Consider the following 24,548-nt stretch of genomic DNA (forward strand, 5'->3'; position numbering starts at 1 on the left):
CTCTAGGGGGAGTAGTACCACCGCTCTAGGGGGAGTAGTGCCACCATAGTACCACTGCTCTAGGGGGAGTAGTTCCACCACTCTAGGGGTGAGGAGAGGGGAACAACAAATATTCCTGTACTTGCTTAAGTGACAGTTGGTGTAGGGTGAAGTTGTCCCTAGATGCTGATCTTGTTAAAAGTAACAAGTAATTAAAAGTAACACGTTTTTAAAGAGCAGCAGTAAAATAACAATAGTGAGACTATATACAGGGGGTAACGGACAGAGTCAATGTGCGGGGCACCGGTTAGTTGAGGTAATATGTACATGTAGGTAGAGTTATTAAAGTGACTATTCATAGATAATAACAGAGAATAGCAGCGGTGTAAAAGAGGGGGAGGGGCAACGCAAATAGTCTGAAGCCATTTGATTTGCTGTTCAGGAGTCTTATGGCTTGGGGGGATAGAAGCTGTTTAGGAGCCTCTTGGACCTAGACTTGGTCCTCCGATACCACTTGCCTTGCGGTAGCAGAGGGAATAGTCTATGACTAGCGTGGCTGTAGTCTTTGACAATTTTTAGGGCCTTCCTCTGACACCTCCTGATTTTGAGGTCCTGGATGGCAGGAAGCTTGGTCCCAGTGATGCTCTGGGCCGTTCGCACTACCCTCTGTAGTGCTTTGCGGTCGGAGGCTGAGCCGTTGCCATACCAGGCAGTGACTGAGGGTGTGATAGGTAGTTGAATCAGGTGACCTTTCCACTGTTTTATGAGGTGACTTTAGGTAATACAGTTAAACTGTGATTCAATAAATGAAATGTAGGTGTTGTGATTTCTCTTACTAAGTAACACAACTGAGTCTAATGATGGACATGTATGGCTACCTGCTGGCTAGAGACCCTTTTTTAGAGAATTCTAGTCATCCACCTTCTGAGAGACAGACTCACCTTTCCATCAGTGATGCCCTGTCCTCATCCTGTGTGTGTTTGTGTGTGTAGGAGCTGAACAGGACGTGCAGGGCCATGCTGTCGGTGTCCTCACCCTGTGTGTGTTTGTGTGTGTAGGAGCTGAACAGGACGTGCAGGGCCATGCAGCAGCGGGTGGTGGAGCTGATCTCCCGGGTCTCCAATGAGGAGGTGACAGAGGAGCTGCTGCACGTCAACGACGACCTCAACAACATCTTCCTACGATACGAGAGGTAACACACACACACACACACACACACACACACACAATTAGGCTTACTTGACTTCATAGGCTTACAGCTACACAAAGTCCACTGGTGAACAAGGATATCTGCTGTGACATGATGTTGCATGTGGAGTACATTTTTTCAGCAGGCCCTACAAGAACACAGTTAATCATCTTGGGCCCCGGGGGACCTGTCTGAAGCAGACACTTCTATTGAAGATTCCATGGTCTCAAAAAGTCAAAGCGTTCCTTTCATGTTGTTTTATAGATGACAGAAATGTAAATGTATGATTGATGCCAAAGGCCACGTGTTCTTTACATGGAACTCTGAGGACTTGTGGTGTGTTGCAGGTATGAGCGGTACCGGTCGGGTAGAGCGGCTCAGAATAACGGGGTGAGTTATCTCACTGATCTATACATCTATGAACAACTCAACAGGAGTGGATATTAATGTTACTATCTGTCAGTTTGTTGTGATCAGCACTCTACTCACGCATGCATACTTTACGCTGACACTCCAACACACACACACACACACACACACACACACACACACACACACACACACACACACACACACACACACACACAGTCACAGACATCACACGTACACACAGGCACACTGTTGCCACACACACAATTCCACATTTCCACACTCATCACATACACTGCTGCTACTGTTTATTATCCTGTAGTCTAGTCACTTTACACCTACCGAGATGTACATGTCTATCTCAATTACCTCGTACCCCTGCCCATCAGATTGGTACTGGTAGCCCATGTATTCTTTTGTTATATTATACTAAGAATGTGTTATTGTATTCTGTGTTGTTTGGAAGGTAAGTAAGCATTTCACTGTTAGTCTCCAACTGTTATTTACGAAGTATGTGACAAATTACATTTGATTTGATTGTGTTATTTGTTTCAGTCCATTCTCAATGTATTTTCTGAAATGCGATATGATTTAGATTTGTCAATGTTTGTGGCTAATTTGCTGCATGTGTATAGCAGTTTTATGTCTCTGTGTGTTTCTCTGTTTCTCTGTGTCGTGGTCAGCTAATGGAGGCAAGTATGACAGCACTCCATTCTATCCCAGCTCTGTCTTGAGATGAATAGAGTCAATGAGGAGAATGTTGAAACATGACAGCACTCCATTCTATCCCAGCTCAGTCTTGAGATGAATAGAGTCAATGAGGAGAATGTTGAAACATGTCTTACTACTGTAATGTATGGACCTCCTTATTGGACCATGTTCACATGGAACCTTTTATATAGTGGTGGTGTTCCAGAGAACTAGAATATTCTTTCCCTCTCTCTCGTAAAGCCCTCTGATGTCTGTAGTCAAACGTAGAGGATAGTGATGTGTTGGACTAGTAGACATCTCCATTACCTCCATCCTCCTACCTCTGTTAATTTTCTCTACAGGAGCCACCGCTGTGTGTGTTGACTCTGTTCTGTTGTCTCCCTCCAGATGCTGAGTGAAGCCACAGAGGACAACCTGATAGACCTAACGCCAGGCTCGCCCGCTGTGGTCAGCCTCCGAGCCACCTCCACACCCCCGTCCAGCATCCCCCCTGTGACCGCCCCTAGGGCTGGGGCTACAGCCTCCCTGCCCGGACCCTAATCCAAGCCCTACCTCTGGTCCCTCAACTCTGTCCACTCAGCTCGCCGGCCTGGGTAAGGATGGGGAATGGTTCAATAGGAACGCAAATGATACTCTGTGTACTGTACCCAAATGCACCAGATGCTAGGTACGCTATACTGTAATGATGCATAGCCCATAGCAAGCAACACACTGCCCATACACACACACACACACACACACACACACACACACACACACACACACACACACACACACACAAGGGCAATGGAGTGTAAGAAGGTTTCTAATCAGAGCTCTAATGGGAAATAAGCCCTGCTCTATAAGTCTCTGTAAATGACTCCTCTGTTAGCCTGTTAGCCTAAATGATGTTGCTGCACTCCGTGGCACTATGCTCTGGCTGAGGCGTGAGACAGAGAAAGGGGGAGAATATGCTCCTTTGCTCTCCTACAGCGCTTGCGTCTCAAATGGCACCCTCTTGCCTATATAGTGCACTACTTTTGACGAGAACCCAGGAAGATGACAGGTGCAGGATGATGACTGTCATTGATTCTAGAGGACTGGCGCAGGATGATGACTGTCATTGATTCTAGAGGACTGGCGCGGGATGATGACTGTCATTGATTCTAGAAGACTGGCGCGGGATGATGACTGTCATTGATTCTAGAGGACTGGTGCGGGATGATGACTGTCATTGATTCTAGATGGACGCTGCGGATGATGACTGTCATTGATTCTAGAGGACTGGCGCGGGATGATGACTGTCATTGATTCTAGAGAGGAATAATGCTGTTATTGATTCAAAGGACTGGCGCGGGATGATGACTGTCATTGATTCTAGAGGACTGGTGCGGGATGATGACTGTCATTGTGGACATTTAGATCTCATCTATTTATTTTTCTCTCTCCCCACACCCCCCTTTACACCCTCTCTCTCAACTCTTCTTTTTCTTTCTTTCTCTCCTCTGCCTCTCTCTCTCTCTCTCTCTCTGCGTCTCTGCCTCTCTCTGCCCTTCCTCCTCCCCCTTCCCTCTCTCTCTCTGCCCTCCCTCCTCCCCTTCCCTCTCTCAGATGTGGGTGGGGTTAGTGTCAGTGGTACCCTGTCCTCTCTGTCGGGCCACAACCCTGGAGACGACTTTGACATGTTTGCTCAGACCAGGACCAGCTCTCTGGCAGATCAACGCAAAAAGTATGGCTTCCTCAAACTTAGCTCTCCCCTTGGCATCTAGAACCCTTTCCAAACTTCTAGAACCTCTTCCAAACTTCTAGAATCCTGTTCTAGAGCCACTCTCAGCCTTCCAGAACCATCTCCATGCCACATAGTGGGACGGGCTCTAACGTGTTCTCTCTGTCTGTGTGTGTGTGTTGTCAGTGTGAAGTACGAGGACCCTCGAGCCCTGGGTGGGCTTGCCTCAGCTCTGGACGTCAGACAACAGAACGCCACTGGAGGGGTGAGTGCACCAAAGCATGCTGGAGGATGTAGTTTAGATTCACATCCCACCACAATGAAGTGTAGAGTGTGGTTGACGTGCTGTTAACATGGCTGATAAGGTTAATCTCTCAGCTCATGGTCTACTCTCTCTGCATGTGATGGCCTGTAGTGTGATGTTAGTTGACCTCTGTACCACTAATGGCACCCTATTCCCTATATAGTGCCCTGGTCAAAAGGTAGTGAACTATATAGGGAATAGGTTGCCCTTTGGGACACAGGCCTCTGACTTTCCAGGAGTAATACCAGATGAATACAGTAGTAGACCATGGCTAGCCAGCTCTGTATGGTGAACTACACTGTTGGAGTAACAAGCACATACTACCGCATGGCTTGTAGTCTAGTATAACTAGGTATTCTAAAGAGCTACATGTAATACTCTCTCTAGACATTTTAAACTATAAACTCCCATTACTTGGTCATTCTGTCATTCCTCAGTAGTGTTTGGTGTTGTTTTTTCCTCTCGTCTTGGTCATTGCTCTCTGTAAGACAGTATTTTGTCACGTTATGGGTGTCAAAGGTCATAGGAAACCATGCTATTGAATTCCACTTTTTGCATGTCACCTTTTCTCCTTCAAATTGTCACAACTCTTGTATTTTTTTTTTTTCATTCCACTTCTTGTACCACAGTCAGTCAGTACTAACAAGGCACTTTGTAATCAGGTTCTACACCTGTAAGGCCAGACATAAAGTATTATGAAATCTAAACTCTCTCTCTCACACACACCGATTACACAAACCGATTACACACACCCTTCACCCTCCAGTGCTAGTTGAGATTGCCTCAGATGGAATGTATCTGCCAGTCTGGGGCTTAGTGATCAGCTGAGGGTTCAAAGTTCAAACTATCCTTATTTTCTTCCTCCTTTCCCAATGCGTTCACCTTTTAATTGGAATGATTCTGGTATTTTCCTCTCGTTTGTTCCCCCCATCCTTTCCTCTCCCTATATTTTCTTCAGTCTAGGTTGTTGCATTGCATTTGATTTCTCTGTTTCCTCTCTGTGCTCTGTTGCTCTGGTCTGGGGCTTCCTCTATCTTGTGTAAGGTGTTGTTCTGTTGTTGATTCAGCTGAGGGTCATAGGGGATGATAACCCAGAGTTGGAGCTGCCCATAGACAGCTGGCTTATTACCCAAGGAATGGTGAGGACTCCATCCTCAGTGTCCTCCCCCTATGTCCAATCACCCCATCATCCATATCCCCCTACACCTCTGGCACCCTCATCACCCTCCCCCATCCATCCATCCCCCTGACAATCCATATCCCAGCACTGCTAAACCAGCTAGCGCCAACAGTAGAATGGAGACACGTTAGAAAAAGCCAGACAACTCCTCCAATTGTACAATACCCACACAATGATGAATAAATAAGCTGTTAGAATCTTAATTTGTCCTTGTGTGCTCTGAAAGGAATCTAAACTCCTAGGACCTCTGAGCTGGTGAATCTGAGTTATGCATATTCTCAATACAAAACACACACCTACCTACTGTTACAAATGTGGACTCCCTTCACTCTGTCCCTCCTACTGTTGGTCCTGGTCCTCTCATCCTCCCTTCATGGATGACGTGAAAGGTCTGCTTGGTCCCCAGGGCCAGGTGTGGGTTTTCATCAGTCACAAACAGTTAATGTCTAACAGTCACACACTAAACCCAGGAGAGGTACAGATACTTTACTGCTGCACAACAGGTGTTATGTTGCCATGGCTGTTGACATTATAGAAATATAATCACTGGAACGGGAATCCCCATTCAAGTCAGTCGGTCTAGAATGGATAGACCGGCGGCCATTTTAAAAGGGATTCTATTTCTATGGTTGACATCAGATTTGTTGTCAACAGTATCATTATTGCTGATTCGACCAGGTTCAAACGTCTGTGTAGCGATAAGTATCACCATCTCTGTCAGATACATTGTCAAGCTAACGGTCTATAGATACATTTTTATTGAACTACACTGAACAAAGATATAAACACAACATGCAACAATTGCAAAGATGTTACTGAGTTACAGTTCATATGAGGAAATTAGCCCATTTAAATAAATTCATTAGGCCCTAATCCATGGATTTCACATGACTGGGAATACAGATATGCATCTGTTGGTCACAGATACCTTTTTAAAAAAAATGGGCCTCAGGATCTCTTCACAGTATTTCTGTGCATTCAAATGACCATCGATAAAATGCAATTGTGTTCGTTGTCTGTAGCTTATGCCTGCCCATACAATAACTCCACCGCCACCATGGGGCACTCTGTTCACAACGTTGACATCAGCAAACCACTCGTCCACACAACGCCATACACGTGGTCTGTGATTGTGAGGCCGGTTGGACTTACTGCCAAATTCTCTAGTAAGACATTAAGGTGGCTTATGGTAAAGAAATTAACATAAAATTCTCTGGCAAAAGTTCTGGTGGACATTCCTGCAGTCAGCATGCCACTTGCACGATCCCTCAACTTGAGACATCTGTGGCATTGTGTTGTATGACAAAACTGCACATTTTAGAGTGGCCTTTTATTGTTCCCAGCACAAGGTGCACCTGTGTAATGATCATGCCGTGTAATCCGCTTGGGACCAACATATGGGACAAACAATTTACATGTTGTGTTTATATTTTTGTTCAGTGGAGATAATATACTATACATATTTAAAGACAACTAGCATAGAAGTCCTGTTTTAACACTGGAACACTAGTGCATTAACCCATTTAACATATTAAACCTATTAGCTACAATCCTGTTGATGATCTGACGCATTGGTTGCTGTTGTGATTGGTATTAAACTGTTCAATATTGTACCATACTTTTATTTATTTTAATTATGGTCCTTCTATGTCAACCCTGTTGACCATGGTGTGTCGACAGCTGCTCGTCGAACTTCTCATTCTGAAATCATGGGCATTATTATGGACTTGGTCCCCCCTTTGCTGCTATAACAGCCTTGACTCTTCTGGGAAGGCTTTCCACTAGATGTTGGAACATTGCTGCAGGGATTTGTTTCCATTCAGCCACGAGCATTAGTGAGATCAGGCACTGATGTCATGCGATTAGGCCTGGCTCTGTCGGCATTTCAATTCATCCCAAATGTGTTCAATGGGGTTTAGGTCAAGGCTCTGTGCAGGCCAGTCAAGTTCTTCTACACCGATCTCGACAAACCATTTCTGTATGGACCTTGCTTTGTGCACGGGGGCATTTTCATGCAAAAACAGTAAAGGGCCTCCCCAAACTGTTGCCATAAAGTTGGAAGCACAGAATCGTCTAGAATGTCATTGTATGCTGTGGTGTTAAGATGCCCCTTTACTGGAACTAAGGGGCCTAGCCCGAACCATGAAAAGCAGCCCCAGACCAATTTTCATCCTCCACCAAACTTTACAGTTGGCACTATGCTTTCAGGCAGGTAGCGTTCTCCTGGCATCCACCAAACCCAGATGGTGAAGCGTGATTCACCACTCCAGAGAATGCATTTCCAGAGTCCAATGAGGCGAACTTTACACCACTCCAGCCGATGTTTTACATTGTGCATGGTGATCTTAGGCTTGTGTGCGGCTGCTAGGCCATGGAAATCCATTTCATTAACCTGCCGACAAACAGTTATTGTGCTGACGTTGCTTCCAGAGGCAGTTTGGAACTCGGTAGTGAGTGTTGCAACCGAGGACAGATGATTTTTACGCACTTCAGCACTCGGCGGTCCTGTTCTGTGAGCTTATGTGGCCTACCACTTTACGGCTGAGCTGTTTTTGCTCCTAGACGTTTCCACTTCACAATATCGACACTTACAGTTGGCCCGGCGTAGCTTAATCAGGGAAGACATTTTACAAACTGACTTGTTGGAAAGGTGGCATCCTATGGCGGTGCCACGTTGAAAGTCACTGAGCTCTTCAGTAAGTCCATTCTACTGCCAATGTTTGTCTGGAGATTGCATGGCTGTGAGCTTGATTTTATACACCTGTCAGCAATGGGTATGGCTGAAATAGCAGAATCCACTAATTTGAAGGGATGTACACATACTTTTGTATGTCAACTTTGTTGACCATTCTATGTCAACCCTGTTGGCTTTGCAAAGTTGACTTTGCATAATATTCAACAACCGGAATCTGTGAATAAGGCTTAAAAACAATACATTGTGAAGTTGCTGGAAAGGAGTTTAGCTAGCTAGACAGCCAAATCCATATGATCTGACTTTCATATCATTATGCAGATCACGTGACTCTGTGGGGAATTCCCTTACAGTAACTCACCCTCTGTTTTACCTTTTGAGTGAGTTTTCTATCTACCGCTAGTGACCTAGTGTATGGAGCATCCTACACAACAGTACCTGTTGATGTTTTCCTTGATTCTTTGTTTCAACATCTCTCGTCAAAGTCCCAAAAGAGCTAATAGAATCTTTAAGAGCACGATACGTTTATGTCCTTCTTATATCGGTACACAACAGTGGAATTTGATCTGTTAGATAATCTAGATTCTAAAGACTAGATTGTCGACATGACATCAGTGAATGCAGATGCCTGGCAGCTTGAACACGATCTCTTCTCCATCATAGTGTTCTGCTCTCAACACCACTAGTTTGTGTACTTCTGTGTAACTTCTCAGTATCTCCGTCTCTTGGATCTTTGTGATCGGCAACTAGAAGGAGATTGAAAGAGATCGGCTAGGATTCAGTTACATCGTGATACGGATGTTTTAATTAATGGTTCAGGTTAGGATCTGGGGAAGGTAAACTGATCCTAGATCTGTGCATATGGGTATACTTTCACCCAGAACCATTAAACCAGGAGTGTAAGCTGATCCTAGACCTGTGCATATATGCAAATGTTAGGGCAGCCTTCATGACCATTGACCCCTCTCCTATCAGTCCCGATTGCTGGTACTGTACCCTGAGTCACTCCGACCTCCACATGACACACAAACCATGGCATCCACCCTCTCACCTTCTCCTTTCCATTCTCACTATCACTGCATGATGTCATGCAGCCAGCGTTGCTCATGCTCTGTGTGTGCTTGTGTGTCATTATGACATTAGTCCTCATTCCCAGTCTTTGGTGGTCCCTGTGATTTGCTGGTTGTCCTTCCAATAAATGATTGACTCATGTGAATTGGCTGATCTGCTAATTGACTAATGACCTGGACTAATTAACAGTGTTACATAACTGTAGCTATCAAATCAGCTGGTAGTTTCATGACTACTCATTAGAACTAACAAGGACAAAATAAATACCTTGGAAGTGGTCTGGGACAAGAGTTTTCCCAGAATCCTGACCATGTGATTTGACCCAGGTAAATCTCTGGGCCCTGGTTATTGCCTATGAACTGGTAATAGCCTATGAACTGGTTACTGCCTATGAACTGGTTACTGCCTATGAACTGGTTACTGCCTATGAACTGGTTACTGCCTATGAACTGGTAATAGCTATGAACTGGTAATAGCCCATGAACTGGTAATAGCCCATGAACTGGTAATAGCCTATGAACTGGTTACTGCCTATGAACTGGTTACTGCCTATGAACTGGTTATTGCCTATGAACTGGTTATTGCCTATGAACTGGTTACTGCCTATGAACTGGTTACTGCCTATGAACTGGTTATTGCCTATGAACTGGTTATTGCCTATGAACTGGTTACTGCCTATGAACTGGTTACTGCCTATGAACTGGTTATTGCCTATGAACTGGTTATTGCCTATGAACTGGTAATAGCCTATGAACTGGTTATTGCCTATGAACTGGTTACTGCCTATGAACTGGTTACTGCCTATGAACTGGTTACTGCCTATGAACTGGTTATTGCCTATGAACTGGTTATTGCCTATGAACTGGTTACTGCCTATGAACTGGTTACTGCCTATGAACTGGTTACTGCCTATGAACTGGTTATTGCCTATGAACTGGCAATAGCCTATGAACTGGTAATAGCCTATGAACTGGCAATAGCCTATGAACTGGCAATAGTCTATGAACTGGCAATAGTCTATGAACTGGCAATAGTCTATGAACTGGCAATAGTCTATGAACTGGCAATAGCCTATGAACTGGCAATAGCCTATGAACTGGTAATAGCCTATGAACTGGCAATAGCCTATGAACTGGTAATAGCCTATGACTGGCAATAGCCTATGAACTGGTAATAGCCTATGAACTGGTACTAGCTTATGAACTGGTAATAGCCTACTGGCAATAGCCTATGAACTGGTAATAGCCTACTGGCAATAGCCTATGAACTGGTAATAGCCTATGAACTGGTACTAGCCTATGCCCAGGCTATTATCATATTATTTATTTTTTCCTGGTCAGGTCATGTAGTCAGCTAGAAATCCTGTCCCTATGCATAATAAATCAATGAGTTGAACATGAAAGAGGAACCTGCACACACAGAGACTGTCTGAGGACTACGGCCATGTGTCTGGTGTTCTCTTCCTCTGATCTTGGTTTTGGTTTGATGGCTTTGTTTTTGTTATTTGTCATTTTCCTCTCAGAGCCTCCGGTGAATCTTTTCTTGTTGTTTTTCTTTTGTTTTTGTCATTTCTTTGTTCTGTTGTGTTGTCGGGTGGGTTTATTATTGTGTGGCTTTGTGCCGTCCGCTGGGTTTGTCCATGGCTTTGCTCCATAGATCCCCGTATCGCAGTCCTCTGTCATGGATGACATAGAGGAGTGGCTCTGTGCTGATGTGGTGAGCTTCTTTACCTTGATTTCTCTCGCTCTCTTTCTCTCTCCTCTTTTCTCTCGTTTCTTTTTCTTTAGTCACATTTCTATCCATCTCACGTAACCAGGTAGATCACATGTAGTGTTCTAAACTTTAGTTGACCATCTTCCTTCCATTCATTATCTGACTAATGGTTTTCCACCAATGATGAGAGTGATATAACTGTGACCTATGAGATGTACTATCTCTCACATGCTACCATAATGCTAATCTAGAGAATCTATTGGAGTGAAGAATAAAACCTGCCTGTCTAAAGATGACATTGGTATTGTATCATATCACACCAGTTGATGCTACAGTGGTTCTCCCTGATGATTGTGAAAGGTACTCACAGGTCCTTAAAGGGATATAGCAGAGTAAACAAGTTCTGAAAAGTTGGATGGACGAGTGGATGGGTCTATTGAAGTATGGTGGAAGCATGGGTCCGTCACAGTGGTGGAAAGTACATGTTCTTGAAGTACCTCAATGTCAGTACAAAAGCACTGCGTGAGAGTGACCTCCCTGAGTTGTGAATGGTGTCCTGTAGAGGTCAGGGAGGTAAGTAGCTTAGTCAACTTGTACGTAGGGTTGTAACATGTCCGTAACTTTCCCAAAATCCCCTGGTTTTCAAGAAATCCTTGTTGGAAGATTCCTGGAATCAAGAGGGAATAAGCAGGAAATCTGTGAATTCTACTCCGAGATTTTAAGGAGAACAAGGGGATTTTGGGAAAGAATTTTGCAACCCATTCTTATTCAATACCGAAGGGAAGACTAATGTTTCGACTTTGACGCCTAACAATGTCCATTTACTGTAAGGCATCTTGGTGAGTCAATGGTTGTGTGCTCCTCCTGGCAGAATTGCCCACAAATGTTATGGATTCACTGATTTCCATTTCTTCTCCTCTGAATAGAAAGGCGATGGTTTAGATGGTGAGGAAGGGGTGACGAGTGAAGGTATGGATGGATTCAGGGCACTAACACTTGATACTGTGCATGTCTCATGTAGAAGCTCTCATTAAATGTGGCATAGATTCAGTTTCCTAATTTGTGTCAAAATTCTCTGATCAGCTCTTTAGTACTTGATATATTAGGCTGCGTTTACACAGGCAGCCTAATTCTGATCTTTTGCCACTTAATTGGTCTTTTGACCAATCCAATCAGATCAGAATTGGCTGTCTGTTTAAACACAGCCTTTGTGCTGTTATTCTCAATCCTGCTCCTGGAGAGCCACAGTACTGCAGGCTTTTGTCTCAGCTTAGTACCATCACACCTGATTCAACCAATCTACTGATCTTCAACACATTGATTGGCTGAATCCGGTGTTTCACTGCTGATGTGGGGCAAAAACATGCAGTACTGTGCCTCTCCAGAAGGTGCAGCAATGAGGATCACTACCCAAAAAGTCAACAACTGACTAACCATTTTTATATGTCCTGCTGTTAACAGGGGTTTTCTCTCCTCTTCCTCTAGAGTTTGATAAGTTTCTGGAGGATCGAGCGAAGGTGGTCGATTCCTTACCATCGCTCCCTGGTGATGAGCCTGGTCCCCCTCTCAGCGCCCCCAGCGGCACCCGCAAGAAGGCTGAACGGACGGAGGATGCCCTCTTTGCCTTGTAGACTCTCCCCCAGGAAACCTCTCTCTCTGAGGCATCTGCAGTACCTAGGTATCCCCTATCCGCCACTCCTGCCAAGCAGCAGTGTAGCTACTGAACTGAACACCAATCCTCCTCCTGCAGAGGACCATGCTTGCTGTCCGCCTGCCCAGCCGCGTTGCATCATGTATTACTATTGAGGGTTTGATCCGTCTGTCAGTGTGGGATGTGTCTGTCGTCTTGTATCTCATCTGCAGCTAGCTACCCTAAGGAGGATATAACCTAACATTGTGAGGATGAGGATAAAATGACACAACCTCGTCTTTATGTTCCTCTGAAGGTGTGAAGGTTAACAGAAAAAATCCTTCTGAAAAAGCAGACCGAGGCATATAGTCTATACAAACAGAGGAGTACTGTGTTATTTTAATAAATGTAGCTTATGAATAATGTATGCATTTATTCTTTTAACGGTTTGTACTGTACTATGTACTAGCGCTGCACTCTGTAGTTGTCTCTTTTGTATTATTTACTCACGTTCCTTTTTAGGTTTCCTTAACCCTTTCATTACCCATTCTACAGTTGTGAAATGTTGGTACAGGGAAAGGCAATGCATGAGGAAAGACTACTGTTTGACAGACTCCATGCTAGTGTTACTCAATTATGGCACAATAGTTCTGCAGGGCCAAATAGCAAACATGACTTACCTGTATGTGTCTGTCTCCACATTTCAAAAGGGAGAAGGGGAAAATATATACAGCTGCAAGCAGCCATGTCAAGGTTCAAGCCCCATGGCACCACAGCAAATATCTGTCACACAGCTTTTATATTTGCTTTCCTCTTTGAAAAGCTGTTGTCAACTTCCCTCCATGTTATCTGTGTGGTGTGTACATACTGTAGGGAAGGAAAGGGTCCAAAATAGTCTTTTCAATCAGAACCGAAGTAACACCCACCAAATATTTCTGATGGATATTATACAGGGGGTACCGGTACCATACATTGACCCGTTACCGTTACCCCCTGTATATAGCCCCGTTATTGTTACTTTATTGTTGCTCTTTTATTTTTTTGCTTTAGTTCATTTAGTAAATATTTTTCTTAACTCTTATTTTTCATAAAACTGCATTGTTGGTTAAGGGCTTGTAAATAAGCGTTTCACAGTAAGGTCTACACCTGTTGTATTCGGCGCATGTGACAAATGGAATGTGATTAATACTACCACGACAACAGCCGTATGAGTTGCAGAAGTGACGTTCCGCTTTGGTACTATCTGTACACTATGTAAGTGTAGCGATTTTGAGTTCTTCCAAAGACTTTTTAATGACAAACTAATTTAGTAATTGTTTATCAGAGGAGGTTGGTGGCACCTTAATTGGGAAGGGCGGGAACGTGGTAATGGCTGGAGCGGAATAAGTGGAAAGGTATCAACAACATCAAACACATTGTTTCCATGTGTTTAATGCCATTCAGTTTGCTTCTTTCCAGCCCCTTTCCAGCCCCTCAGCAGCCTCCACTGGTGTCTTCTGATATTGGGCTATTCTTCAATGTTTTCCTTCCCCTTCTACCATGAGACCAATTTCATGAACTTTATGCACTTTTGGATCCTTGAACGTTTCGGTATATTTATCCTTGTGTTAATAAGATGGGAACTGTTTTTATAGGACACAAGACATTTTCTTAGACTAATTGCATATGATTTTAAATCTTTATGAAATGTCAGCCCTTTTCTGCTCTACAAAGCACACTTTACAGACAGCCGTAAATAGAAAACCGGACACTTTTTCCTGATATGGAAATTAAAGGAATAGTGCAGGTGAAATATGGCACTGAAAATCGAATCAAATTGTACATTTATGATGGCGTATTGGTAGCATACTTCACAGAAAAGTTATTGCAAACGCTTATACATGTAGTTATTGTAATATTTTTTTTACGTATGTTTACATAAATATATGTATATACATCAGAAATATGTGAGTATTACCTGCAGTACATGTTTAAAAGTCCAACTGAATTATTAGCTTTTTTGTAGGTCACCTAGTCGAAAGGCTAACTCATTAATGTATTGTTTGGTCTCCTGGTTGTATATGTACAGTAATGTCATGCAGGAAAATGAATTCCTCCCAGATCCTTTCTACTTTGGGGAAGCTCCCCTGCTCTCCTCTCTTTACACATACATGTGTGGAACAGAAATAGGTTCGGATGTGCTTCGGAAGGATGACCAAAAACGTTATTTTTACCGTGTTTTATGTGTTTTTACTGTGGTCTAAATTGTCTGGTAAAGCTTCCTGTCTTTTATTTTTGAGGATTACAGTGGGTGGTAGCTGTGGGCTGTGACTCTGCTAGTGGGAATGCCCCTTTTAACCTGTTAACATTCTATTTTACTTTGCTTACCTACAGTAGGTAATGGAGTTAGATGAGGGCATAACATTCTCTTCCTGTTGTCAGGAAAACATGGCTACAGACCTTTGAGGCAAAAGAGGTTCGTTCTTCATTTCAACTCTTTTGCCAGTACTTTTCAAAGTTAATGCTTATAAAGCTTCTACAATTAACACCAAATGAATAACTACAAAACGCCATGACAGTTCCTATTGAAGTGAAACGTGTGTTTACTTACAAGTATCCTTATATACTTATCAAAGTTATGTGTATTATACTGTAAATGAGATACTCAAATAAGTAAAAAAGACCTTACTGTATTTTATTTAAAAACATCTGCTTCCAGATCAAACATTATTTGTAACAATCATTTATAAATGTTAGAGGGTGATATTACAAACAAGTACATTATTTGTATGATTTGTCTTGGGCATTAATGTTTGAATGTGTTTTAGAATACTGTAACAGAATAAACTGTTATTAATGCGCTTTAACTCTGTTTCATTCTTGTCCTAGTTGGTCTTCTGTTGCTTTAATTCCACCTCTTATGAAATAGTAGCATACATTTTACAATCAACAGTTGCTGTTCCTCTTATGTCTTAAGGCTGGACAAAGCATAGAGATGTTTGAACTAAGATTCTTTGTTACTGAACAAATATAACATGTCACTTTAAACAGTTGATTTCTATGTGTGTCACTTTTAATTTTTTATAACCAGAAAGCGTTATGTATATGCTTACTCTTTTACGCTGTCCTCCGATCAGATGGTTGTGTGAACCTGTTAGTTTGCTATGGATCATGTGAACCTGTTGGGTTGCTATGGAACATGTCGACCTGTTGGGTTGCTATGGAACATGTCGACCTGTTGGGTTGCTATGGAACATGTCGACCTGTTGGGTTGCTATGGAACATGTCGACCTGTTGGGTTGCTATGGATCATGTGAACCTGTTGGTTTGCTATGGATCATGTGAACCTGTTGGGTTGCTATGGAACATGTGGATCTGTTGGGTTGCTATGGAACATGTGGACCTGTTGGGTTGCTATGGAACATGTGGACCTGTTGGGTTGCAACAGGAATGAGCTATTGGACATTGTAACCCAATGTATCTCTTCACTACCCTCAAAACTGGTTGAAATATGTAATTTCAACAGCAAAACTAGTTAAATGTTTTTTCAACCAGTTTTGCTCACTGAGTATGGACATGGGGGAGCTGGAAATTGTGTCCTCCTGTTCTGTTGAGGAACAGCTGTTTTTCCTGACTAGGAAATGTTCCGGTCTAGACTAAATGGTCAGGAGAACTCTTGTCCCTCCTGTATGATGATGTGGGTGTTCTATGGCTGTGCTGTTCTGCAATTCATTACTTTGGTTTCAGCTTTCTATTGTGTGACCTGATTATGCACGTATTAACCAATAAAACACTAGCAACGTGTGACCTCTACCAACACTTTGTTTATGGTTATTTTCTTGTGTGTATTACATTTTCCTTGCGATGGTGTTAGTATATGAAATATGATAGTGAACACACATGGTAAATTCAGGCAGAACAAGCTCATAGTTCAACCTGGCGTAGTGGCCCACTGAGTGATGCAACAGACTCACTTCTTGCACCATGTTATTCATAGCACTGCATGTTTCCCCTGCCCTGAACCTTTCCCCTTATACTGTAGTTATACCTCCCCTCCCATGCCAAGGTAATAGTTTCCTGTTGATGTCCATGCAGACACTCCAGATGTATTCATGCAACAATTTCAATGATTTTACTGAGTTACAGTTCACAAAATAAATTCTGTCAATTTTTAAATAAATAAATTAGGCCTAATCGATGGATTTCACATGACTGGGAATAGAGATACCTTAAAGTAGGGGCGTGGATCAGAAAACCAGTCAGTATCTGGTGTGACCATCATTTGCCTCATGCACCACGACATCTCCTTCGCATAGAGTTGATCAGGCTGCTGATTTTGGCCTGTGGAATGTTGTCCCACTCTTTAATGGCTGTGCGAAGTTGCTGGATATTGGTGGGAACTGGAACACGCTGTTGTACACGTCTATCCAGAGCATCCCAAACGTGCTCAATGGGTGACATGTCTGGTGAGTATGCAGGCCATGGAAGAACTGGGACATGTTCAGCTTCCAGGAACTGTGTACAGAACCTTGCAACATGGGGCTGTGCATTATCATGCTGAAACATGACGTGATGGCGGTGGATAAATGGCCTCAGGATCTCATCACGGTATCTCTGTGTATTCAAATTGCCATTGATTAAAATGCAATTGTGTTTGTTGTCTACCTTATGCCTGCCCATACCATAACCCCACTGCCACCATGGGGCACTGTTCACAACGTTGACATCAGCAAACACCTCGCCCACATGACGCCATACCCTCTGTCTGCCATCTGCCCGGTAAAGTTGCAACCCGGGATTCATCTGTGAAGAGTGCACTTCTCCAGCGGGCCGGGGTCCATCGGGGGTGAGCGTTTGCCCACTGAAGTCAGTTACGATGCAGAGCTACAGTCAGGTCAAGACCCTGGTGAGAATGACGAGCACACAGATGATCTTCCCTGAGATGATTTCTGACAGTTTGTGCAGAACTTCTTCAGCTGTGCAAACCCAGTTCCAGCAGCTGTCCGGGTGGTTAGTCTCAGACCATCCCGCAGGAGAAGAAGCCGGATGTGGAGGTCCTGGGCTGGCGTGGTTACATGTGGTCTGCGGTTGTGAGGCCGGTTGGACATAATGCCGAATTCTCTAAAACGACATTAAGGTGGTTTATGTTAGAGAAATTAACATTAAATTCTCTGGCAACAGTTCTGGTGGACATTCCTGCAGTCAGCATGCCAATTGCAGGCTCCCTCAAAACTTGAGATATCTGTGGCATTGTGTTGTGTGATAAAACTGCACATTTTAGACTGCTCATTTATTGTCCCCAGCATAAGTTGCACCTGTGTAATGATCATGCTGTTTAATCTTGATATGCCACACCTGTCAGGTAGATGGATTATCTTGGCAAATGAGAAATGCTCACTAACAGGGACGTAAACAAATGTGTGCACAATTTGAGAGAAATACGCTTTTTGTGTGTATGTACATTTTCTGGGATTTTATTTTTTCAGCTCATGAAACATGGGACCAACATTTTACATTTAGATTTTTGTTCAGTTTAGATCTGCCTGGATCTCCCTGACAAGACCCATAGACCTCTCTATTGGATCTATGCTGATAACTGACTGCTCCTTTGGCTGCCTGTTGAGCATCACACTGATCTCCTGGTGTGTTACCAGATTCAAAAGAGCATCATGTCAGTCAGGACAACAATCGCCCCAGGCAACAAAGGCAGTCCTGCTGACAGCAGGCCGGGCCCCTATATACTATATCTCTCCTGCTCCACTGCTTGCTATTCAACAACTAGTTTGCAGCTGTGATACTGTCGGTCGTTGACCCATTTCTTTCCAGTACCACACCTTTGTTGTGCCCCCTTTGTGTGTGCTTGTGTTTTGGTGAGCTCACACACGGCTCACATGTCCTACTACAATCCACATATCGGATAATTTGATCAAGGTTATTATTGTTGATTATTGAATGGTCTTTTTAGAGAGCCATTACTTTGTGTTAATTGCTTAATTACCATGGTTTGAATAATATCGGTTTTTGTTATTTATTCTTTGAGGAAAATGTTTGCTTTGACTTTATGCTACATGTCATTGTCCAACCAAAGGGGACTTCCATGAGCTTTGTTAAATCAACCCTGTTAATCTCGTTTTGCCCTAAAAGTTTTGAAGCCGCACTGTACTATGTCCCTCCATATATTTAGCCTGCTCCCCCTTCCCCTCCACTACTCCAGGAGAAATACATGATGTAACCACGGGAGCCAAAGTCGTGATGTCAGATCACCCCACTCGGTTTCCGAGTTCCCCATTGGTCGAATTCTCTGGTTCTACAGACAGTCATCACTACGGGCCACACAAGCATGAACAGTTGTTAGCCCACCCCTGCTTGGCGTTGATTGGCTGTTAAGGACAAGCCCATAATAAACACCCATGCTGTTGTTTTCCAGAGGACAATACCGTTTTCTCGATTATAAAACGTCATTAATGCATTATATGAGTACAGACCACGAAACAAAACAAATATTAAAAACATGACATGATATTTCCACGTTCAATTTATGTATTTGGCACTTGAAGAAGCTTATTGACTTTGGATATGTATTTCCCCACAGTGTTCATCCAACAATATAGTCGTTTTCAAAGAACACTGCTTTTTATTCTTTGCAATAGCCATGCACAAATGTAAATACCATGGACACTGTATTTCGTCCTGGAGTTGCCAGTCAAAGAAAGGTATGAGACCATGAAGGGGGAGTCAGCATTCACAAGTGGTCGGGGGTTGGCTAGAACAAGTGTCACTCATTAAGCGCTCTGTAACTAGCTGGCTAAACATGTGGATCCTCAATGAGCACTGTTTAGCGTGAGAAGTGTGCCTCTTGGGCATCAATATGAAGACAGAAGGCGGCACTATTTGACAGATCAATAACAGAGTTTATCTCACTGGAATTATTGCAAATGTAGCTAGATACACAAACATCGATTTAAGTGGAAATCGTAAGTTTTTAGCCACAGTGATTTAGCTAACCATAACGAGACAGCAAAAATGAACTTGTCTTTTGACGATCAGTCACTGGATAATCTGGATCCAACCATATCCCTAAATGACCCCAGCGATATTGACACGGCTCTGCTCAATGACATTGATGGTAAGAACGTTAAGCTTAGTAGTAAGCTAGCTAGCAAAACGGACAACTTGAACTTGGTAACGCGTTAGCTAGTTAGCTATTGTTGTTGCGAATGTTAGCTAGCCAAACAAGTGACAACAATAGCAGCAACACATACATGAAACAGCTTGTACACATAGCGTTACTGAGTGAGGTATCATTAACTACGTATAGGCACCCAGTGAGTAATTTAGAATGATGTACAGCTTAGTTAGCTGTCATGTTAGCAAGTTAGCTAACTTACATTAGTTATGACCGTAAATCAAATTAACGAGTTATATTTTACTCAAACAGTTACGTTATGTGGTAGTAGGAGAAGGCTTCCTTCTCTCAGGGTCGAGGATAATCCTAGTTAACCTTATGGAACTAGCTAGCTAGCTACTGTCTGAGTTCGGTGCTTGTTTTTCTGTTGTTGCTGCTCTCGTTTTTGCGTTTTTGTTCTGATCTAACTCTAGACACATTTATATCTGCTATTTTGCATGTTATTGATAAGTTAAAACAATGTACATACTACACGAGCTGATAGTTCACTGCTAGCTTGTGTGTGATGAACGGAACAGACGCTAGTTAATGTGCCCCGCCCCCTCCAATTTGTCCTACTGACATCACGACGAGGTTAATGTCGAGCGTTCCCTGTCGGGTTCATTTCAAGAGGCGTGAAATAAGTCTATAACATGAATCATGATCTGATGGTTGCTTTTTTCCCACCCATATATAATTCCTATTTATGTATGAATTAATCATATGTTGCAGTCTTATTAATAAAATGTTAATCGTTTATATTTAAATTAGTTCAGTTATATCGAACCTAGTTACGTTAATGTATAAGTGCATTCAATTGAATGGTGGCTATTCGATTCGTTGGTGATATTAACTAATGTTATTTGTCAGTATAATCAATGGTTGGTTGTTTGCCAACAACTGCTCTGCTGCAGCATCTCACCCTTCATTGATTCCACGCACTACCCTAAAAATTGACCGAGAGTAACCCAGCACTAAATTGTCCCATAGTAACCCCTTCTCATTGAAACCACAAGTGCTTCCTCTCTTTCTATCTTGGGGGCTGGTCTGCATTGCAAGTGTCTGAGGCACTTTCTGATTGGTCGGCAGCGATCACCTCATACAAAACATTGGTTTACAAATCCAGGCTAGTCAGACTGGTGTACAGAGAGCAAAGGCAGAAGCATGAAGTGTGTTCCGTTATTACTGAACCTAGTCCTTATAACATATGACTATTAGCTTGATGATTTGGTCTAAGATTAAACAAAATGGTCTTTCTCCTTGCCAGGGAACAGCCTCCTCACTGTGCTGCCTGAAACTCATTCGAGATAGCCTAACCTACAGCCTATTTCTGTTGGAAATCCAGAAGAATAAGCTATCCTGTACTAACGAAGGTTTCTCATAGACAATAATTGTGAGCATCTCTAGCTGATGAAACAAGTATGCTATACAGTGTATTACCCTAAAACAAGGCCTGTTGTATTATTAGAGAATAAAGTTTTCAGTTTGAGTAATTAACTTGCTACTATTACTCAGTTCCATGTTCTAATGTAAAGTGCTACCATGCCATGTTTACGTGGAGGGTGCAGCATAGCATAGTAAACATCACCCTTTTCATCAACACTCAATTCTTCTTGTGTCTCCATCCTCACCTACTCAGGGTTGTTGTCCTTTTGACAGACTGTGTGCATCATAATGCTGTGAATAGAAGTGAAGTAGCTGCAGGTCTGGGATGGTGTGACTGTGATCATAGTGTCTATTGTGTTGCCTGTCTCGCTGTGGCCCTTTTGGAGCCCATTAGAGTGGCATAGAGCCAGTCTCCTCTGCTGCAGTGGCCCCATAATAACTGCATTACTGACCAGGACTGAACTGAGCTGGCCCCATTTACTGTCCTGCTCTACTTCTCAGATCAGGGCCCATATCCACAAAGTATCTGAGTATGAGTGCTGTTCTAGGATCAGATCTTTTGTGTTCATGATAATCTGATTCATTATGATCAAAACTGATCTTAGATCAGCACCTACTCTGGGACACTTTGAGCCCAGTTCTTGGTTTTTCTAGTGGAGTTAGGGCAGAGATTAAGTGACACATTACCATGTGGTGTGGCGAGAGAGATGGGAGAAATGCTCTGTCAGTCAGTCACCCAGTGGTTCAAGTCTTAATTTAAGCCTTTAGTTGGCAATCATGAAACGCTCCGATTGGGTTACAGGGTTTTATCTCTGCTCCATTCAGAGGCCCAGAAACGTGGTTTGGTCATTGGGAGGCACGCTGATGCACCCATCCCGTTAGCGAGATCATTTACGTCAACATCAGCTGGATTGTAAGCGCGCCAAATTCAAATTAAATTACTAATTTAATGTAAGAACATCTCTCTCAGTAGACAAAATATTACAAACAGCTAGCAGCCAAGTAGATTGGTCATGAAAGTCAGAAAAGCAATAAATTAAATTGCTTACCTTTGATCTTCGGATGTTTGCACTCACAAGACTCGCAGTTACACAATAAATGTTCCTTTTGTTCCATAAAGATTATTTTTATATCCAAAATACCTCCATTTGTTTGGCGCGTTATGTTCAGAAATCCAACAGGTGCGAGCGGTCACGACATCGCAGACGAAAATTCCAAATAGTATCCGTAATGTCCACAGAAACACGTCAAACGTTTTTTCCTAATCAATCCTCAGGTTGTTTTTTTCAATATATAATCGATAATATATCAACCGGTACTTTAGCTCCGTCAATAGGAGAGAGAGACACAAAGGCTGCTCCAAACTTTTGCGCAAGCAAAATTCTGGGGACACCCAGCTATACACTGACACGATGTGATCTTTCTCGCTCATTTTTCAAAATAAAAGCCTGAAACTATGTCTAAAGACTTTTCACACCATGGGGAAGCCGTAGGAAAAGGAATCTGGTTGATATCCCTTTAAATGGAGCGAAGGCAGGCTATGGAACATGGAGCTTTCAAAATAGAAGCCACTTCCTGGTTTGATTTTCCTCAGGTTTTCGCCTGTAATATCAGTTCTGTTATTCTCACATACAATATTTTGACAGTTTTGGAAACTTTAGAGTGTTTTCTATCCTAATCTTACAATTATATGCATATTCTAGAATCTGGGCCTGAGAAATAGGCAGTTAAATTTGGGTAAGTTTTTCATCCAAAAATCAAAATACTGCCCCCTACACTCAAGAGGTTTTTAAGATGTTCAAAATGACTGCAGTATGGAGTGAACAAAAGGCTCTGCTGTGTGTGTGTGTGTGTGTGTGTGTGTGTACAGCTGTTTGTTCCAGTCTAGCTTTAACACATGATTCAACTAATCACAGTCTTCAACTTAGATTACTTTGTTTTAGTTTTGTCTTATTTGACCCTCTTCTCCTGATTTCTGTGGTAATGTCATGGTTAACAAGGCATCCCCTGTCTCTCTCTGTCTCTGCTTCTCTCAATCTATGGAGTACTCTGACTATATCCCCATCTCTTCTCAGACATGCTGCAGCTCATCAACAACCAGGACATGGTGGAGTTCAACCAGGACATGGCGGGTCTCTTTGACCCCCCTCAGTTCACAGGGGTCACCCCTACCCAGGACCTCCCTGCCCTCAGCCTGCCCCATTCCACCACCTCCCCTCCATCCACCACCTCCTCAATCCTGAGCAGCAGCCCCCACCTTGATGCTCTCCTGGGGCCCCCCATCATCCGCAGTTCCTCCCCCCCAGACAAGGCCTTCCACCCCCCCACCTTCCAGCAGTCACCCCTGGCCCAAGTCACCACTTCCACCCCTGTACCACTACCTAGGCCGCAGCCAGCTCCCCAGCAGGGCTCTCCATCAGCCCAGGCTGCTCAGGGTCTCAGGGAGTCCAAGGTGGACCTGCCCCTGCCAGTCCTCTCCCCCCCAGCCCCTGTTCCAGTCCAGCTTCCTCCCCCAGCCTCCTCCCCCCATACTGTACCCGGCCAGAGCCCCGTGTTCAGCGCCGCCCCCCAAGCCCTGTTCACCTCTCCTGCCCCCAGCAGTCCCAGGCCCACACCCAGCAGATACGGATTAACTACAGCACCCACAATGGCTACAAAGGTGAGGAACAGATTGTCTCCATTCCTCTGTATTAATAGTTGAAATGCTGGTAGTAGATGGATGAGAGTCAGAAAATAAGGCCAAGGGAGCAAACGAATGCAAGGAAACGTAAAACTGAGTCACTCCCCCTAATCCTAACCCCTTCCACGTGGAGATGAAACATAGCTATTTTAATGGTTGTAGGGGTTTCCCCATGGCCCTCCCTGCTCAGCCCCGTCCTGCCAGGTAATGGGAGGGAAGGAGGGACCCCACCATGTGTTGCTAGTAGTAGAGCCACATGGTCGTTAAGACGTCTTATTTATGATGCAGAGCAGGGCCATGCTGTTGTGTCTGGATGAGAGCAGAGCATGACTGGAGGAACAGTTTACACATGCTCACACTCCTACTGTCTCACCCACTCTCACACACACTCTCTCTCTGTCTCTCTCTCAAGGCGAAAGGTAGGGACTGACAATGGAAACTGGTATACAAAGCACAAACACTCACTCCCTGAAGAAAGCCTACTTGGTGTTATGTTATGAGGAGATAGAGTTGTGTTCTATGGTGCAGTAACAGTAGTAGTTCAGCATGTTTCCAAAGGAGAGTCAGTGGGTTACTCAACAACCTCCGCTGACTGTCAGTCAAAATCCCAATCTAATACCCGTTGGTCAAAGTGAAGGACCGTCCCTGAGGCTGAGAGAGGGTTTTTTGTCTACGCTCTCTATGAGCCATATTCAGATATACACACCTTGCCCGTGTCGCATACCTGTGCAACACTGTCCCTTTAACAATGTCTCGCTACACTCGCATTAACATCTGCTAACCATGTGTATGTGA

General features: G+C 43.5%; 1 protein-coding gene and 1 pseudogene across 1 annotated transcript in view; both read left to right on the forward strand.

The window, feature by feature from the left end:
* The first annotated feature begins 1,037 nt into the window (after positions 1-1,037).
* Positions 1,038-16,335, forward strand: LOC139399006 (TOM1-like protein 2; annotated as a pseudogene).
* Positions 16,336-19,411: 3,076 nt separating this feature from the next.
* LOC139399005 (sterol regulatory element-binding protein 1-like) overlaps positions 19,412-24,548 on the forward strand; it is a gene marked incomplete at its 3' end in the record, with an annotated part of 30,421 nt that continues 25,284 nt past the window's right edge. The window contains 3 exon segments of the mRNA XM_071144642.1: positions 19,412-19,648; positions 23,149-23,661; positions 23,664-23,732. Of these exon segments, the coding sequence (XP_071000743.1) occupies positions 19,546-19,648; positions 23,149-23,661; positions 23,664-23,732 (685 nt within the window).

This window comes from Oncorhynchus clarkii, unplaced genomic scaffold (assembly GCF_045791955.1).
Source record: "Oncorhynchus clarkii lewisi isolate Uvic-CL-2024 unplaced genomic scaffold, UVic_Ocla_1.0 unplaced_contig_641_pilon_pilon, whole genome shotgun sequence".
NCBI lineage: Eukaryota > Metazoa > Chordata > Actinopteri > Salmoniformes > Salmonidae > Oncorhynchus > Oncorhynchus clarkii.